Source organism: Betta splendens, chromosome 3, assembly GCF_900634795.4.
Source record: "Betta splendens chromosome 3, fBetSpl5.4, whole genome shotgun sequence".
Taxonomy (NCBI): Eukaryota; Metazoa; Chordata; class Actinopteri; order Anabantiformes; family Osphronemidae; genus Betta; species Betta splendens.
In genome coordinates, this window is record NC_040883.2 from 17,752,158 (window position 1) to 17,771,039 (window position 18,882).

General features: G+C 41.5%; 3 protein-coding genes across 6 annotated transcripts; 2 read left to right on the forward strand and 1 right to left on the reverse strand.

Moving 5' to 3' along the window:
* Nucleotides 1-342: 342 nt before the first annotated feature.
* On the forward strand, nt 343-6,367 carry LOC114852492 (F-box/LRR-repeat protein 3-like). 2 transcript variants are annotated; one of them, XM_055507288.1, is made up of 6 exons: nt 343-686; nt 1,403-1,607; nt 1,822-1,986; nt 2,079-2,201; nt 2,682-2,853; nt 3,004-6,367. In XM_055507288.1, the coding sequence occupies exons 2-6, from the start codon at nt 1,404-1,406 to the stop codon at nt 3,642-3,644; spliced, it is 1,305 nt and encodes a 434-aa protein (XP_055363263.1). In that variant the 5' UTR covers nt 343-686; nt 1,403; the 3' UTR covers nt 3,645-6,367. The 2 variants fall into 2 exon arrangements, with proteins under 2 accessions (XP_055363263.1, XP_029000755.1); XM_029144922.3 differs by having other exon boundaries at nt 343-643.
* A 1,192-nt stretch (nt 6,368-7,559) lies between these two features.
* On the forward strand, nt 7,560-12,206 carry LOC114852623 (LIM and senescent cell antigen-like-containing domain protein 1). 3 transcript variants are annotated; one of them, XM_055507289.1, is made up of 10 exons: nt 7,560-7,745; nt 8,390-8,546; nt 8,661-8,727; nt 8,899-9,019; nt 9,225-9,374; nt 9,514-9,664; nt 10,184-10,276; nt 10,436-10,484; nt 10,590-10,665; nt 10,879-11,044. In XM_055507289.1, exons 1-10 carry the CDS (start codon nt 7,717-7,719, stop codon nt 11,015-11,017), a joined length of 1,032 nt encoding a protein of 343 aa, XP_055363264.1. In that variant the 5' UTR covers nt 7,560-7,716; the 3' UTR covers nt 11,018-11,044. The 3 variants fall into 3 exon arrangements, with proteins under 3 accessions (XP_055363264.1, XP_029000977.1, XP_029000978.1); XM_029145144.3 differs by lacking the exon at nt 10,879-11,044 and adding an exon at nt 11,341-12,206 and having other exon boundaries at nt 7,562-7,745; XM_029145145.3 differs by lacking the exon at nt 7,560-7,745 and adding an exon at nt 7,844-8,301.
* A 125-nt stretch (nt 12,207-12,331) lies between these two features.
* On the reverse strand, nt 12,332-18,221 carry nkpd1 (NTPase, KAP family P-loop domain containing 1). The gene is made up of 5 exons (XM_029145140.3): nt 16,955-18,221; nt 15,961-16,077; nt 15,354-15,637; nt 13,577-15,055; nt 12,332-13,351 (listed from the first exon to the last, which is right to left on the reverse strand). Exons 1-5 carry the CDS (start codon nt 16,971-16,973, stop codon nt 13,091-13,093), a joined length of 2,160 nt encoding a protein of 719 aa, XP_029000973.1. The 5' UTR covers nt 16,974-18,221; the 3' UTR covers nt 12,332-13,090.
* Between the last annotated feature and the right edge of the window lie 661 nt (nt 18,222-18,882).

Here is an 18,882-nt window from a genome sequence, read left to right on the forward strand (position 1 = left end):
AACAGATATGTTGATCTGCTTGCCTTTTTCTTTTGTTTTTATATATATATATATATATATATATATATATACACATTTATTTTACCTTTTTAAATATTTGTATTATATAGATTATTGCAGTTCAGGCCTTTTGATTTCATTTTACCAATATAGTACAAATACAAGAAAATCTAAATCTATTACTTAAAAATCAATAAAAGAAGACATTGAAAGAGAGAATTATTCTGCCATAAGTGGTTTAAATGTTTTTTCCTATTAAATCGATTTTTTCAATAAAATTTAATTATGAAATAATAATTTTAAATTTAAATCGCCGCCCCCTGTCGACGGTTCCCCGTCGCTGCAGACCAGCCCACTGCCTTCGCTCGGTACAACAAGCCGAACGCCATCTTTATCTGACAGCCAAACTATCGGAGCCGTGGGAAGAAACTGGGTCAAGCGCGCGGGGAAAGCGAACACTTTTAAAAACACCGCTTGTCAAGCTTCGGTCGGTGTTTTGCAACCCGGCGTTTTACTCCACGCACCGTGTTGTCCTATGGTCCAATGTGTTTAGTCGGTCTGCCAGCTCGTACGCAGTTTTCTTGTGTCGGTCCCGGTTGAGTGATCGTCTATTGTGACCAACAGTAAACGGAGGGAGAAGCAGGTAGGAAGAGACGGCGTCCAGCGCTGCTTTGCCGCCGAACAGGGTCTGTAAACACCCAGGTCTCTGCGTATACGGCCATTAACTCCCAACTTGTTTGCTAAGTTGTTAGCATGATGCAGCGTTAGGTTGGGCTAAGCTAGCTTGTCACGCTAACTCTGGTTTTCTGGCGCTGTAAAGTAACGTATATCTTGTTATTACGAGGCATTTATGTGTGAATCGTGCACTTAAAGACATTTTTCGGTGGCACAAGCTAACTTAGGGTTTATGAATTTGACACCGTTTTTACGCTAGGCTGAGGCAGAGGGAGGCGTGTCCTCTGTTTGCTGTGTTTTTATTACTCAGCTGATCCCAGAAAACATCCAGTCATCACAACTCCCGGAGAGAAAGACTGGCAAGCCCATATCTTTAGAGAATAAACGGCACAGTCACAGTGCTTATATAGAGATATAGATGAGATGTGATGTGTTTGTTAGTTATAACAATACTTATTTTATTATGTGAGCATTTGGATGGGCTGATAAAAAAAATCACATTTTGTCTCATAAATTTGTTACAACTAATTCTTAATGTTCCACAACTATGGATCGTTTCACGGAGGTTATTTATTCACTGTGTGTCATCAGCGTGTCAGGTTTGTAATAAAAAGTGCTGCTAATCGACGCTGCGTTTCTCCATAAATGTACGTCGACCAAGGCATTGTAGTTTTTTTTTTTGTTTTTTTTTTTGTAGTTTTTCTAACTCCTTTTTTCTTTAACTCAGGATGAAACGAGTTCTCCAAGGGAATGAGCAGGAGGACGCAGGTGGCACCAGTAGCGGGTCTCAGGAGACTCTTAAACGGCCTCGTAAGCAGGGGAAAGATAAAGAGTCGACGGAGGAGGAATCCTGCTGGGAATGTTTGCCACAGGAGATCTTGCTCCACATCTTCCAGAACCTGCCTCTGCTTGACAGGGCTTATGCGTCTCAGGTTTGTCTAGTGCTTCACCAGCATATAATAATAACCTGCTGTCTTATTAGTCAGATCAAGGCATGTTGGATCATTGACTAATATAAATCTATGCAAATGGTTGTCCCTTTAATTATAATGCATTACTAAATTTACAAATGTAAACACTACTGTGTTTATAGTCTTTACACTTGACTACTATTGAGCATGTTTGGCTTAATTGTTGTCGCTACAGGTGTGCAGGGGGTGGAATCAAGCTTTTCACATGCCAGAGCTGTGGCGATGTTTTGAGTTTGAGTTGAACCAGCCAGCCAGCTCCTACCTGAAGGCTACACACCCAGATCTCATCAAGCAGATAATCAAAAGGCACTCCAACCACCTGCAGTATGTTAGCTTCAAGGTACAAGCAAATAGTAGGAGGGAGTAGTCTGTGGTTAAAGTAATAAACCAATGTGTTCAGTCAGGTTAATGACTTTTCTCTGACTGCTACAGGTCGACAGCAGCAGAGAGTCTGCAGAGGCAGCTTGTGACATTCTCTCTCAGCTTGTTAATTGTTCTTTGAAAACACTTGGGCTCATCTCCACTGCAAGGCCCAGCTTCATGGAACTGCCCAAGGTGAGCAACAACAACTTAGTTTTTACTGTGCATATTTGGGACAAGAACTGTTGCTGAATTACAGTTGTTTCTTTTATGCTCATATTGTGCTATTAAAACATAAGCGTGTGATTTGTAACATACTGCTGTGGTGTGGCAGTTTTTCAGTTTCAAATTCTGAACAATGATCTCTATGAAAAAGGTGGTTTATGATAAGGTTTAAATTTAAAAATCAGCTAAAGTCAGCTAGGAACATTGCACTCAAATACTTCCTTTTGAAGTTGGTTTGGGAGACAGAAATAAAGTGGTACAGCTGAACACATGGGTTCAAGTCATGCATAAAATCTAAATATATAAGCTGGTATGAACATGAACCCTAACCCATAGAGATGCTCAGTTATCCATACAAGGTGGTTGCTAATTGTGTCTGCATGTCAGTTGGGTGGTTACTTCAATGACTGATCATGTTCACTAAACATTTCCGTCTTTGTTTCATTTCAGTCTCATTTCATCTCGGCGCTGACCGTGGTTTTTGTCAACTCCAAATCCCTATCGTCGCTGAAGATTGATGACACACCGGTGGATGACCCCTCACTTAAAGTCCTGGTGGCCAATAACAGTGACACACTCAAACTGCTGAAAATGAGCAGTTGCCCTCATGTTTCACCAGCAGGTAATAGCAGATGGAAGGAGTGATAAATATAAGGGATGTTAATGATTGATTAATCATTTAGCTTTAGTTCTGCCTTCCCCTAAAACATAGGGAAAGGCTTCTGCCAAATCTGCTTGTTTTCCTGAACTCTTAACTTTTTCTCTCTTTTAGGCATCATGTGTGTAGCTGATCAGTGTCATGGCCTGAGAGAACTGGCGCTCAACTACCATTTGTTGAGTGACGAACTTCTCATCGCTCTCTCCTCAGAGAAGCACGTTCACCTTGAGCATCTTCGCATCGACGTTGTTAGTGAGAATCCTGGCCAGCAGTTTCACACCATAAAGAAGAGCAGCTGGGACGCCATGGTTCGTCACTCTCCTAAATTTAATCTGGTCATGTACTTTTTCCTATATGAGGATGAGTTTGGTCCTTTTTTCCGCGATGAAATTCCCGTCACACATCTGTACTTCGGCCGCTCTGTCAGTAAAGACGTGCTGGGCCGTGTTGGGCTCACCTGCCCACGCCTAGTGGAGTTGGTGGTGTGCGCCAACGGTCTGCGTCCACTCGATGAAGAGCTCATCCGCATCGCCCAGCACTGCACGCAGCTTTCTGCTATCGGCTTGGGAGAGTGTGAAGTGTCCTGCAGCGCGTTTGTGGAGTTTGTCAAAATGTGTGGAGACAGACTGTCGCAGCTATCCATCATGGAGGAAGTACTGGTTCCAGATCATCGCTATGGGCTGGATGACATCCACTGGGAGGTGTCAAAGCATTTGGGTCGTGTATGGTTTCCAGACATGATGCCGACATGGTAGTGCGCTATGAAAAGGTTTCATTTGCTTGAGTGTCTAAATGTGTGCGCATATGCACATGTTCATCATTGTGCTGATTTAGTTTCTGCAACACTTTCTTTTATTGACATCTTTTTGAGTTTTAATCTAATATAAACATATTTGTAACATAAATGTCAGCTTCAACATCTTTTTCCATGTAAAAAATGTTTATATTTATATTAATATTTATGTCTAAATTCATTTGTCTTGTGACTCACAGTAAGGACCTTGTTCTCATAGCCCTTTTTATGGGCTGTGAGGCACTGCAAATATGTAGTGTTTTCAATGGTGCCACTTTTTATGGGAAATAAAAGGAATGTATGGGGATAATTTGGACATTCAAGAATGATTTAGCATAAATAGACTGCAACCATATTGTGTTTGGGAACATAAGTTGGCATTCACAGTAGCAGGTTTATTCCACACAGTTTCAGTCTTTGAGATCAGGCTGTGGTGGCTCGCAAAACGGTCTTTGGTTTGGTCGTGTGATGGAAGAATGGGGATGATCACCAGTATAAGCTATTATATTTGATGATTTTGAGTTATGTACCTGGTCTTGAAAGCAGTATCACGGATTCCAGGTTGAATCCAAACCTTTACTTTTACTCAGTGAAGGATGATAGTTAACAAGATGTCATAAATTATATTGATGAGTGATTGTAAATTTTGAGTTTGGTATCTAAAGGGTGACTTGGCCAAGTTTCAGTTTTTTGTACATGTAAATTAAAACTTTTGTTTGTTTTTTCATCACACAACAGCAGATAAATATTTTACTATATAAATGTTTAGTAACATTTATACACATGTACTCTGAAAACTACTACACAACTTTACCAGTTGCAAATGGGTGAAGCTGTTTTTATCACCTGCCTTTGTCACATTCTGGTGTTCTTCATCACTGACGTTCCTGAGAAATTAGATTGGCAAATTAAATTTGAAACCTAAAAATTAAACTGCTTAGTTCATAGCACAAGCATTCCCCATCCTAATTAACTATATAATTATCAGTTGATCTAAGAGAGATATTTTTTAGCTTTTGTAAAACTGTTTTAGATGAGTTAAAATTGGCAAAATATATTTTTTGTGCATTATAATTGTCTCTCCTGATTTTATTTTTATTGGTTTTATTAAACAATTATAAACTCAGTGGAGACACATCTGCCTTTTAAATTATGATCAACTGACAGACAAAACAAGTGTTGTGCTAATTAATTAACTTTGAATATATTGTCATTATTATGGATTTTCATACAGAAACAGTTAGCTATGTAATACAACATGGATAATTTCAGCATAAATACTGATTGTGTTGTTTTAGGTTTATCATGTATTTTAAACTTTGTGTTTATTTAATGTAGTAACTGTTTTTATTTTATTGGAAAAACGTGAACATTGAGATTCTGGTAAGGTTGCACAGCCCTGAAGAAAGACAATGTGGCATCTGAATGTTGATAAGTAAATGTTGCCTGAATGTTTAAGATTGAAATATGTACGTGTTGTTTATGTTTTGTTACATGAAAATTGTGATAGAACGTTCAAAGGTGGACCTGGTAAAAGCTGTCATCCTTGAACAGTGCAATGAAAGAGACCTGTAAATGATCCTGTTCATTTGATGAATTATGCATAACTGTCTTACATGGTTAATATTTTTTTTTGCATTATATTGGAAAACACTAAAGAAAAAAAAAATCTAAATCCCATCAATATTTTTTTGGTTGTTGCCCTTTAATCGGGAAACCTTGACCATGTCTTCTTTTCATGTTTCTGCTTCAAGGCGTGGCAATTGACTTTATCCTTTACTGTTTACAGTACATTTTATTGTGTATTTATAGAAACACGCCATCTGTTGGTTAATATTAGCCATATTTGTACTCCATGTTTATAAATGAATATTGTAATATTCAAGCATAAGCCATGTAAGTTCTGCAGTTTCTTATAGTGTACAGTAAAGTGTGTTGTTTTGATTTTAGCTAGACAAAGCTGCATCGTACAGAAATTTGTTGGAAGGATCTCTTATACTTTTCCCAAAGATATGTAATATTTCAGTAAATGTTCAGAGCAGTATAAAAACATGAATGAGGATTTCTGCTTTTGAACCATAAAAACAACACTGTTTGCTTTAATAAGGTTGATATATTGTTTTTTGTAGTTTTAGTTATAAGACAGTGGAGGTTGTTAGGTCATGTATTAACACATTTACAAAAAGTAGCACAAACTATCATAGGGAGTACAAATGTAAAGTATTATACATTCAGTATTAATTGTGTGCTCATTCAATACCTAAAGAATTTAGCTCTGCGTGTTTATGTCCACAGTCATGCTGTGTGTGTGTAGCTTTATTTTTTTGGATTAATGTTCAGTCAGATATATCAGGAATATTATTAATTTTGCAGATTTCACCAAATTCAAGCTCTGACCAGGTGATGGTGCTAAAAGTCAGGGCATCATCAACTTTTATTCAGTATGAGCTTAACAAAGAAACAAATGACAAATCATTCTGCAGCTGCCAAGAAAGTTGTGGACACACAACCTTCGCTTTTCTGCTTAATCAGAATAATAGACATGACAGCGACTTTATTATGAGCCAGCCAATTTCATTTTCAAGCTTTTATGTATTACTATATGTACTATTGCAATCTGAGCACTGACTCCCTATGACTGTCTGTTAAAAAGAATCCAAAACCTAAATAAACCTGTCACCTTTGCTTGCAGGACAGATATCAACAGCAGATAGGCATGTTTATTACTAAAACTGATAAAAATGAATGAGATAATTAATTCAAAAAGTCCAAGGCAAAACCTGAACAAAGATTAAAAAATTGATTCATTAAGTGATTGAACAAACAGAACATAAAAATACAAGCCATTGATGAGAAAAAAATCAAACGCAATGATGAACTTGACAGACAGTGAAATGGCATTGGTTTTATATGCTAATTTGACCCATGACCAAGTACAGTAGTGCATGCACAGACATGTGCACAGCAAAATAAGTTGTATAAAAGACACAAGGCCGAGCGGAGGTGGAATTCAGATTGATGATACTACAATTCAAGATCAGCATTACTGACGTCAGACCTTTCCTCGATATAAGCATTTTAATCAATGGTGCCTCATGGACAACTTCATGTTAGTGAAATATGCTCACTTGCCTTTGTGTTGACATAAGTGTGCCTCCTTTAAAACGTGAAGTAAAAGTGTTGTGGCATAACATTTCCCACTTTTTACCTAGCAGTGCTGAGTTCAGAAAATTATTTATGATAAAAAGCAAGGCTTTGTATCAGGTGTGGTGAGTAATTTATTGTATTCAGTAGACGGTTTTTAGAAATGTAAAACACCATAAAACCATATAACTTTGATAGTGAAAAGTTTTAGTTTTATTTGAATTACTCAAGGTAAAAATGTCAAAGTGCAGCTGGGTTTTGAGACAGATTGCGCTTTCTAAACAGCCACGCAGAGCGTTTGTTCATTCCAGGAAGGTTGTCTTTGCTGGGTTCCACATAATTAGTGTTCTCTCATAATTATTTTTCTTCCTTTCATTCATTCTGTAAAAGTCTTTTGTGCACTTCCTACAGGGGTCTCGAACCTCTGACCTCCAATTCATAATGAAACACAATTCACAAATACGTTTTGATCATCACTGAAATAAAACGTAACGTTTTTAAGATAAATGTCAATCACTTAAAAAAGAATATTTTTAAAAAGAAAACACACAGTTTTTGCCATCCACAGTTATACTGTGAAAACATTCAGTAATCCAAGCAAGTGTGTGTGTGTGTGTGTGTGTGTGCGTGTGTGTGTGTGTGTGTGTGTGTGTGTGTGTGTGTGTGTGTGTGTGTGTGTGTGTGTGTGTGTGTGTGTGTGTGTGTGTCTGTCTGTCTGTCTGTCTGACCGCGTGTCTGGACCCTCCCAGAGTGGGACTGACCAAGGCTGCCTGCTCCTTGTGCGCTGCGCTGGGGGGGGGGGCGTCACACAGCTGCTGTATCCCCGACCCAAAGACACACAACACGAGTTCACGCAAAATTTGTTGCACCACCTGTTGTAGTGAGCGGCGATGCTGGGGGTGGCGGGAATGACGGGCAGGTAAGGTTGCGCTCTCTTCCCGCTAACGCTGTCCTTTGGAGGCCAATACACAAGCTAACGCTAGCAGCTGACCTGGCTCACGTTAGTGTAAAAGTTAGCTAGCGGCTAGCAACTAGCATACTGTTGGTACTCGTCAGTACACGCTTTGCTTCAGGGCAAACTATTAGATGTGGATTCACAACACGGTTCTTAAAGCCAATGTTACACAACGTTAGCATTATTGTTCTACTCCAAACAGAGTTAGCTAGCTAGCTCAAATTCTTAGCATTCTCGTCTTAGTTATTAGTTAGTGGACACTTTTTTCAGCTAGTTTAATCAACTTATGTCTTTTATAATTCGGAACACTGTACAGTTACTACCATTTTTCCTCCACGAACCGCTATATTATGTATTTACTTTTTACCTATTTATAATATTCAATTAGTAAAACAATTCATTTTAAACTAAACAACTTAAGTTAGCTAATAGTTTGTCAATTGATTTGAACACCTCAGCATTGGATGTGGACCTGATCTGGGCTCTAATAAAAGGATTCGGTTGTGGCACAGGGAGCTATGTGAGAAATGTTAAACGCTGCTGATGCCAGTCGTGGGGACTCCAGGGAACCACTGTACTAAAATGCGCTGTGTTGTCTCGTGTAACAGCATTGCTAATGCCCTGGCCAGTGCTGCCTGTGAACGGTGCAGGAGTGGCTTCACTCCAACTGAGAAGATCGTGAACAGTAACGGAGAGCTGTACCACGAGCAGTGCTTCGTGTGTGCACAGTGTTTCCAGCAGTTTCCAGAGGGACTCTTCTATGAGGTGGTTGTCTCACATACTAGTCATCATAACTGTATTCACCAAGATTGTGGTGTTGTTGATTTGCGCCATACTATACTTATCATTCTGAATGTCTTTACCTTGTTTTGTTCACAGTTTGAAGGGAGGAAGTATTGTGAACACGACTTTCAGATGCTGTTTGCTCCCTGCTGTCACCAATGTGGTGAGTACTACAGAGCCTCATTCCTTTATGGCCTAAAGTTATCATGTTTCAAATTTAGTTATTGTGTATCTCATTGCTGTATCCATTGATTATCTGCCCAGTCCCCAAAATGATTGGACAGAATCTATCTTCGTCTTTCCTCAAACTGATCTCACTTGTGGATTCCCACAGGGGAGTTTATTATTGGTCGTGTCATTAAGGCCATGAACAATAGTTGGCACCCTGACTGCTTCTGCTGTGACATTTGCCAGGCTGTGCTTGCTGATGTGGGGTTTGTCAAAAACGCTGGCAGGTAAGTATCTCATTTTATAACATTATTAGTATAATCCTGTGACATGCTGTAAAATGTAGACTTACCCATCCAGCCGGTGAATCAGTCACCGGCCTTCTAACAAGTATTGGAAATTTGGGCAGCTTCGACAGAGTTTGTCAGACCATCACCTGAGCCTGCACAGTCTCTCTTGACACTCCTGATCGTTGCTCTCTATTTCACTCAGGCACTTGTGTCGCCCCTGCCATAACCGCGAGAAAGCCCGTGGCTTGGGCAAGTATATCTGCCAGAAGTGTCATGCCATCATTGAAGAGCAGCCACTGATCTTTAAGAATGACCCATATCACCCAGATCACTTCAACTGCAGCAACTGTGGGTCAGTGTTTCCCCTCCATCTTAATCCTTAGTGAAAAAAACAGCAAAACACACTCTTTGCATTCAGCTTTCAGCCCACTTTAAAAAAATCACTAACACTGAGCTCAAGTCAGGGTTTTATATGTTTGATTGTTCCGCAGGAAGGAATTGACGGCTGAAGCCAGAGAACTAAAGGGAGAGCTCTTCTGTTTGCCCTGCCACGACAAGATGGGTGTACCGATCTGTGGTGCCTGCAGGAGACCCATTGAGGGCCGTGTTGTCAATGCCATGGGCAAGCAGTGGCATGTGGAGGTCTGTGAGCAAGAAATTCACTTTGTTGTTGTGAGGCTTAGGTTAATTTAGCTGCTTGTTTCCATTTAGTAAAGCAGAGCCTTGAAGAGAAAACTTAATGACCAGTATATTGTATTGTAATGACAAAAACTCAGTTAGTTAATTATGTATAACAAGTGTTTCTGTCACAAATGCTTTCCACATTACAAGTAGAACTAGAGAGTGGTGTTTTTACAACCCAAACAATTAGTCTGAAGAGACAGGCGAGCTGTTTTTTAAAATGGGTTTCTCCTGAGTCAGGCTGTGAGCAAGGAGGTTGCTGCCGTTTTTGTTAATGTCAAGGGTTTCAACACTTTATGAAAATAAGGTTTTTGATTCGCATTTGAAAGAACTTTGAGTAAAACATGTAGAACACTAAAAATGCTCATGTAATATTTACATTCACTGTAAGAATTTGTTGCGCTTCCATTGTATATGCAGTTCTTATCCCTTCATAGATCCACCTACCTTCATTGTAAATTGTCTTGTTTTTCTTTACAGCATTTTGTGTGTGCCAAGTGTGAGAAGCCTTTCCTTGGTCATCGCCATTATGAGAGGAAAGGCTTGGCCTACTGCGAGACTCATTATAACCAGGTAAGAAAAAATGTCAAGCCAATAAATTGACAGCAGAGGTCTTGATAATTTAGTCTTTCAAAAGGACACATCACTTCTAATCTCTCCCTGCCTCATTAAATAAACACATTTGTGTTTTGTTTTGTTAACACCTTGTCTCCTTGTTGTTCTATTTTCAAGCTTTTTGGTGATGTTTGTTATCACTGCAACCGTGTAATTGAAGGGGATGGTGAGTATTAACGTGTTGATGCCACAGTTTTTAGTAAATTAGATTAAATGCTAAACAATTATACAGCAACTGAATATTAATGTATTTTTTTTCATCTGTGTCCAGTTGTGTCTGCTCTCAACAAGGCCTGGTGTGTCACTTGTTTTTCTTGCTCCACCTGCAACACAAAACTCACCCTAAAGTAAGTGATGGTGCCTATTATGACCGTCTTTCACTTACTAATCATCTGCAGTAAGTGCTGTTGGTCTTTCTTTCTTCTACACCAACTTATATGTCCAGTCCTAACACCTCTGTATTTATGTATTTACTCCTACAACTCTTGTGTGTTTGGCTTTTTTCCTTTTCCTCTTATTCATCTCTACATGCTTGGCTTGCTGCATCTGTGGTAACACAGAGATAAGTTTGTTGAGATTGACCTGAGGCCAGTGTGCAAACACTGCTATGAGCACATGCCTGAGGAGCTGAAGCGCCGTCTGGCTCGACGTGAGCGGGATGCCAAAGAGCGCAAGAAAAAACCTGCTGTTTGTCTTTAGAGTTACAACTCACCACTCCATCTGTTGGTTGGTGCTCTCTCTGCCTTCCTCCTTTTTCATGGTCTTTTGGTGTTTACTACCCTCTTTGTTGATTCTTAAGAGAAATAAACATCTATCAATATTTTCAATTTTGTTTAATGTATGGCATTGATATTTTGGCCGTCTAGGGAAAAACGTTTAAAATATTTTATAAAAATTTCCCATTAGAACAAGGAGTATTGCCTCTAGTTGCATGGACCTAAATCTGTTATCAATTACGGTGCAAACTAGAGAAGAGACGTTACACATTTAAAGCTGAAATTGTCTTTTTTTGTGCTTTACAGAAACAAGTTTGTTGAGTTTGATATGAAGCCTGTTTGTAAAAAGTGCTATGAGAAGTTTCCTCTGGAGCTCAAGAAGAGGCTCAAGAAACTAGCTGAGTCGTTGGGACGCAAGTGAGCTTCTTCAGTCCAAACACCATGGCAGTACTGTATTATTGCTATTGATGATTGAATAAAAATATCCAGATAAATTGGTGCATTTCTGCCTGAGTGATTACTGGCATTATCGTTAAATCGTTAAATGTAAGTGTGGGATTTAAAAGTAATAATAATACCACTGTCTTACCACTGATTTATATTTAGTTTTTTTAGTGCAAGTGTTATTTTTTAATAGCATTCCTAACTTGTCCTAATTTGTTATTTTTAAGCCAAGGAACACGATGCCTGAGTTTAATTTGACATCATCAGCATAATTTCCTTCTCTAATCTTCTTTCTCAGATTGTTTGGCTTTACTCTCAGTTACACTTGTGCCTTGAATGCATGGACTATGTGTCATAGAATGTCACTGGCTATTAATGTAACTTACAAATATATGATTAAAATCATGTTTTATTATATGTATCTTAATTAGAAAAAAGCAGTGCATATATTAAATAATTGTTGCCAGGATGAAGAATAAAGAGCAACATATATCAGGAAAAAACTGCAATGTTCATCTGCAAACCACTAAATCATTTGGACATCTTTATTCCAATGGATAACAATTATTTGTTTGAAGTATGTTTAAGTTGCTTTATAATATTTGGTCCCCTAGTCTGATTTCTATAAGTTTATACAGTTGCATGCAAACATTGATGAACTAGTCTTTTCTGTCTGATTTTTTCCCTTAAAGACAAGGTAGAATCCTAATAAAGAAGTTTTTATTATATTGGAGTTTATTCAAAGAAGTTTTTAATTTTGTTTCACCAGCTTAAAGAATTTTTTATTTTCTCTGAAAGTCACATCAGTCAACTAAACCTGAAGTTGGATTCCTACATTTCAAAATAAACTTGAGTGTGATGGACACAGTAGCAGAACGAAGTACCTAAAAATGAAGCCAGAGGAGCAGAGTTTTTTATGAGGTGTTGTTTTATATTGCACTATATTCACAGTTTTTTAAAAGTCCCTGCACTTTATTTTGCCACAGTTGTGCTTAACACAGACCCGTTTGACAGCAGCCATTCTGACTTTTCAAAGCAAACAATATACTAACAATTAACCTCAAATCAGAGCGATTCAACTGTTACAGTTAGGCTGCTTCAACTAAGATATTAGACTATTTAATGTTAATTAAGAGATAAGTTCATTCGCAATAAGCTGTCATAAACATGACTACTGCTGTTTTCTAATCATTAATTAAAGCATGAAACCAATGAGCATGTATCACAAACCCCAGCATTAATAAGGACCGATACATTTTAAAAAGCCAAACCTCACACATTCTGGACTTTCCTCAAGAAAACTGTCTGCAGTTACTGGCAAATATCTATTTAGATGAAGTAATGGGAATGGTGATGGCAAGAGTGATAAAGTAGCGACTGAGCTGGTAATTGTAATTGAAAGGTACAGTAGGTCATTAAACGCTAAGCAGCACAGATGAGACTTTGGATGTGGACGTTAGGTTTTATCCATTATTTCATATTTGTCAGATATTGTTTTATTTTATCCACAAGTAGAACCGTAAAATAAGGATTGCTGATGAATATCACTCATGGGCATTATAATTATAGGCATCTCAGGCGGTGGATCCACTTCTCCATGAAGTTCTTATGACTAGTAATGACGAGCGCCTTGCAGAGAAAACCTTGGCGGCTCCTTCGGAGAAGACGAAAGCGTCCACGGCTTGTTTTTGTAGTGTTGCTGCTGGTGTGAGCGTAAACCCAGGAAGTGCAGCTGGAACGTTGTCCATTCGCCAAAGGTCATGCCCAGCAGGCCTTTGAGGTCGTCCACATTTCCAAAGACCAGCGCTGAACCGTTGAGGTCGTTGCTTTTCACAATGTCGATGTACTTGCTCGGGTATTTCATCCTCTCCAACTAGAAAAGCAGAAACAGTCTTATAACGCAGCGCTAACTTCTCTACGCAGAAAAAACTCATGCCACCTCACCTCAGGAAACACATCATGTCTGTGATTCCCTGACTGGTTGCTCATGACGGGGCGTGTGATCGTGGTTACGTATGATTAAACTGACTGACTTCTTCATCAGGTCATGGGTTTGTGTGTAGCTATTTAAATGATGTATGTTGTAACTGGTTCTCACCTCTTTACATACGTCCTCTGTATCCATGTTGATGATGGCCCTGATGGGCAGAGGGGCTGCGTTTTTCATCCAACCAGAGCTTCTCAGTCTAGACGTCCCTCTGATCAGCGCCAGCTCCTTCCTCATTGAATGATCGAGGTTCACCGTTGCCATTTCCAACGCCTTTAAGTCCTTCACCGTGAACTGAAAATCTACAGTGAGGAACTTCTCAAACATCTCGGGGTCCCCGTCCAGCTCCAGGAGGTCCTCGATGTGCGTGCGCATTATGTACAGCTCCCTCCTGGATTCGCTGAAGACCTGCCATAAGGTCTTTGCATGGTCCAGATCCGGCCCGCCGCCGCCGTCGATGTCGGCCCGCTGCTGCGCGTCCTCGGCGCACTGGAGGACCCAGCTGAGGCGGCAGGGCCACTGGTCGGCCAGCACCACCCACGCGGCCACCTGCTCTGGCTCGGGCAGCCTTCCCCTCGAGGCCTTCATGATCATCACGGTCACTCGAATGGAATTGATGACCCTCCTCAAAGACAGCGCGTCATCCGACATGTACTTGCTTAGCTTCCCCGCACTGCTGGTCTGGATGGTCCTCACCAACACGTCCACCTCCTCTTCATTTACGTCCAGTGCTGCTGCAGTTTCCTGGATCAGTGCGTCAGTCTCTTTCATTTCGAATGCGTTATCCTCTGCTATCGCCACCACAGATTCCGGTAAGGTCTCCACTAAAGATGAATTTTGAGAGTTCACAGTTCTATGTTTATTTTTAATCACCGCTTTCTCCTCGGGGAGCCGGGAATCGCCCGCGAGGCTGTTAAACAAACTACGCTTTGATTCATCGCACAGCGGCGGCACTGTAAATATGAGCGTCACAATACGACTCAGCAGCGCGTGACCTCTGTCCTCTTTGCTGAAGCATCCGTCGGCCAGATTCACCTTCTGCACCAGAACGCTCGAGTTCACTGCCAGAATGGAAATAAATGGGCTCTCCTCATCTGAGAGCAGAATGTTTATGGCGTTGAGAACTGCGACAATTTTCCTGGGGGCGCAGCGGTCCAGGTTGGTGACCTGCAGCACCACTCGGATTTTTCTCCTCTCAAACACCTCCATGAAGTGTATGAAGCGAGACAGGAAGTTCATTTCCTTCCTCACCTCGTTCATGAAGCCCAGCTGGCTGCTGATCTTCGGGTTGTCCATCTCCGTCCTGATGTTCCGGTCCTCGTTAAAGATGAGGTTCTTAAGGATGAGGAAAGCAAGTCTGAGGGCGGTGACGGCGGGGACCCCGAACGCAGCGATGGCCAGGCCCTCCAGAGCCCCCAGCTGCCCGATCAGCTCCATGTCTGGTGTGATCTCAGGTGCAGGAAGACCCAGTACCAACACCAGGACCACCAGGACGACAGCTGGTATGACGACGATGCACAGCGTGAGAAACCACACTGGAAAGCAGCAAAGCTTCTTGGCCTGCCAGCGTTCACGGCCATCATGCACCGTCTGCACATGAAAACACAACGGAATGGGGAGAGGTCAGGAACCGCGGTACTGTCAGCCTCATGGTGCTGAGGTGAGCTCGGTCACGGTCCATGCAGCATTATTGCAACATGACCTCATGCCGCAGTGACCCTCCCCCGTCTACATGAAGTCTCACCAGCTGGTTTCTTCCTTTTCTGTCATGTGAGGACGTGTTGCATTAGACTCAACCGGGGCCAAGTTTTCTTTTCTGACACAGTGTACTGCAGCTGATCACGCAGGTGGAAACACGACTGGAACCCAAGCAAAGTCCACCACAAACCTGCTTCTCGAACTCTTCGTCTTCGTCGTACTGAGCCACGCGGTAGAGCACGAGCTGCAGCCTCCCGAAGCTCACGCGCGCGGCCTGAAACAGGCGAAGGACGAGGCCGGCCCACAGCAGGTCGCTGCCCGCGAAGTGCCAGGCGCTGAAATGCACGTAGATGAAGCGGGTCTGGCGCTGCTGCAGGTTCCGCTCGGTCCGGACGGGTTTGTAGAAGAGCAGCCGGACAATGAGCGCGAGGAAGCCGGCAAACGACGGCTTTCCGTCCTCCTGGTTCATGTACACTGCGCAGACAAACATAGGATGATTCACGTCAGGATGAATAATAAAAAACAAAAGTTTAACAAATATTTTTGCTATCGGTCATACAACCTTTGTTTTATTGCGTGGACGTTATTATGTGAGCTTCAAGTGCAAAGGTGTGAAAAAAGTCAGCGCGGCAACTAAGACCTTCAAAAATCCCAGCGAAACAACCTTAAGCTCATTTTCTATTTAAACCTTCGGGCGCGTGCACTTGCTCCATTCATTCTGGTATAATATAAAGATGTGTTTTCCCGCATTTGAGCCGTCCAGATTACCTGCTGGGAGACTCCGCTTGTTTACGTACCTCGCGTTCGCCTGAGGATCAGGCTGATTCGATTCTGACACGAAGAGTAGAGTCCGACGGTCGCAGGCGCAGGAACTTTGCACAGGGTCTTGGACAGGGCATAGGCGTAAATATCATCTGAAACAAACGGCGTGGTTAACTGACACACCCAGTGAAATAATTAGTGCTCATTAAAACGGAGAAAAGCGGCTCTCTGATTGAAATGCCTGCGTGGTTATTTCTGACTTGATTAAAGGGCAGCGGTGCCAAACTAAATGAAGCCAGGCGCAGGTACACAACAGGTGTCGTACTAGTACTAATAAGCTGATCTTAGGTGATTTAAAGAATCGTTAACAGCAGATGGAGATGCTCAACGTCTCTGATGCCACAGAACAGAAATGGAAAAGGCAGATATTTAAATAATACTGTCTTAAGGCAGATTTAGGCTACATTGATTTAAACCCAATCAGCAACTATTCTAATGCCAAAGTCACAGTGATACTGAGATAGTGCTTTATGTGTGACATCGTCTATTACACACGTTTGTGTAAGAATGAAATGGCCCACTTTGCCAGTAAGCTCGTTTAAAGTCAGTGGGCGAAAACAATTAGGCCACCTGTGACTGTGAACCAACCAGCCGCATGAAATATAATCTCCAAATCCACCGGCATTAGAATAGCAATATCAGTTTTGGTTTAAGTAATGAGTGGTTTGAAGTTACTGACGCACATAGTCATAGTAATATCAACATTTATATGTGCACTGATGTGATTATTAATAACAATAATGACATTTCATTGCCGCGATCTAAAGCCCCACTTTTTAACATTCAACAAATGAATGAGTGCAGCAGCCACTGAATAGGCAACATTAATACGGCAACTCACTTTTTTTAACAGTCATAAAGTCATAAATCATACAACTTACAGTAATTATAGAGGCAGTTAAATGAAACTGAAACTGAGAGTCCAGCTATTTTAGACATGAGTCTCAGCACTACCTGCCTTTAACTCACCTGAGGTTGGCTCCTTCATGTTGGCTGCACACACTGCTGTAAGCCTGTGAAAGACGAGGGACAACACAAGTCTCAGCCTGTTGTTGCGTGTGTGTGTGTGTGTGTGTGTGTGTGTGTGTGTGTGTGTGTGTGTGGCTTTTCCTTCTTTTTTTTATGAATGAGGAAGTAGAACCTCCAGCGTTATGTGACACCAATGTAATTACACATACTTCACTTTACTATGCAATTTCCCCATAATATTTCTCTATATTTCCCTATAACCCACATGCACTTTTTTAAACCCGGTTTACACCCCATAATAACTACATTAGGTAAAAACTAGAGTTACTAGAAAGAACTAGAGAGGAAACAGCTGAACACCTGGCGACACTCATGTAAACTACTCTGCAGAGTGTGAATGAGGAGAAATAACAGGAAGCAGGATGATATGATTAGTATAAAAAATAAAAAACACCTCTCTGCTCTGCATTGAATAAATATTGGATCTGTTTGGAAGCGTAAAGGACTGAGACAACGGATTGTTAGCCGTGTAGCGAGTTTGTGCTTGGTAACATACAGAATATATATGAATAATACAAGTGGCCCACGGCTGCTGCTCAGTGCTGTTTGCATGTACTGTATGCTGAGATTTGCAGCTGAGACAAGAGTAATGGTGCAAATGCTGACGTGAGCCACAGTGACGTCAGATGTGTTCGTTTAGTTTGTTTTCAGTTTTTAAACAGTCAATGCAGACGTGGCTTCTATGAAGAAACCTACCATCGGACGTTGACCAGCTAAACGCATCACTGCACCCAGTTAAACAACTTCAGGGGCCCCAGTTGTGCTGTGTGGGCGTAACTGTGACAGTGATCTAAAGCCCCACCGTTAAACATGCGAGTGAACGCAGCCACAGTAACTCTGGCTTAGTTTTAAGATGTTCAGACCTACTGCAGTGGACGTGGACGGTGCCGCCTCACCCAGCTAAGCTCGACCCATTGTCATAACACTGCACCCAGTTAAACCAGTTAAGTTGTGCTGTTTTCTGTTTTGACAGTGCTAATGCGTTCAATGAACCGGATTCCGTTGCCAGCGTGTGACGTAGCAAACGCAGACACAATAAAAGCAATGCCAGTGGGCTCCAGACGTCACCTTGAAATGCTCACCTCCACGTTCACCTTACCAGAGTTCAGGCTGCACCTTTTCCTGCTCTGTCAATGATTACCATGAGCTACCTGGTCCTTTTCCCTGTTGGCTCAGACACGTGTGCTCTGCCACACACACACATGCATGCATGCAAAACACACACACACACACACACACACACACACACACACACACACACACACACACACACACACACACACACACACACACACACACACACACACGATCAATTATTCACAGGCTTTTATGTGTAATGAAGGTCGCCTCACCTCTGATCAATGCGCACAAAAGAGAACTAAACTACAGCGTGGGTTCTGTAATTATGCTGAAGGGTCAGGTAAATTAATAATTCTAGTAATGTGTAGCGGACCCTACCTGTTTAGGTTCCTATTGTGGGGCCTGCTCTTTATTTTAGCTCATCTTGTGTCTCTAGCTTTGGTGTGTGAGGCACTCAGCAGCAGCTGAGGTGTGGTGAACGTCTCACCACCCACATCTTTAAAACTTTACAGCAGTGATAAGGGGGGGGGAGGCAACTGGTAGCCCTTTTCAGGAAGTGAGGTCACATACGGGATGAAATTATTCCCAAGACATATAGTTGAACATTTCTTTTTTCCTTTTCTTCCAGGCCGCATTCAAGTGAAGTGCGGACTTTGTGGAGGCATTACAAGGTGGACAAACTCTCATTCTTGCAACAGCTTCTGGCTTTAACTTCAACTTTTTCAGGTCATGGAGAGAAAAAAGTGGAAGAAATGGACGATTTCCTGCTGGATCCCTGGGTCTGTGTG

What these genes read in the sequence shown, in the direction of transcription:
- LOC114852492 (XM_055507288.1), top strand. Translation starts at nt 1,404, where the DNA reads ATGAAACGAGTTCTCCAAGGGAATGAGCAGGAGGACGCAGGTGGCACC. An exon ending in TGCAGTATGTTAGCTTCAAG is followed by an intron (nt 1,987 to 2,078) that starts GTACAAGCAAAT and finishes TGACTGCTACAG; the next exon opens with GTCGACAGCAGCAGAGAGTC. An exon ending in GCTTCATGGAACTGCCCAAG is followed by an intron (nt 2,202 to 2,681) that starts GTGAGCAACAAC and finishes GTTTCATTTCAG; the next exon opens with TCTCATTTCATCTCGGCGCT.
- LOC114852623 (XM_055507289.1), top strand. Translation starts at nt 7,717, where the DNA reads ATGCTGGGGGTGGCGGGAATGACGGGCAG. An exon ending in TCCCTGCTGTCACCAATGTG is followed by an intron (nt 8,728 to 8,898) that starts GTGAGTACTACA and finishes GGATTCCCACAG; the next exon opens with GGGAGTTTATTATTGGTCGT. An exon ending in TTCAACTGCAGCAACTGTGG is followed by an intron (nt 9,375 to 9,513) that starts GTCAGTGTTTCC and finishes ATTGTTCCGCAG; the next exon opens with GAAGGAATTGACGGCTGAAG.
- nkpd1 (XM_029145140.3), bottom strand. An exon ending in GATCCTCAGGCGAACGCGAG is followed by an intron (nt 15,638 to 15,960) that starts GTACGTAAACAA and finishes TTGTCTGCGCAG; the next exon opens with TGTACATGAACCAGGAGGAC. An exon ending in ACGAAGAGTTCGAGAAGCAG is followed by an intron (nt 15,056 to 15,353) that starts GTTTGTGGTGGA and finishes TTTCATGTGCAG; the next exon opens with ACGGTGCATGATGGCCGTGA.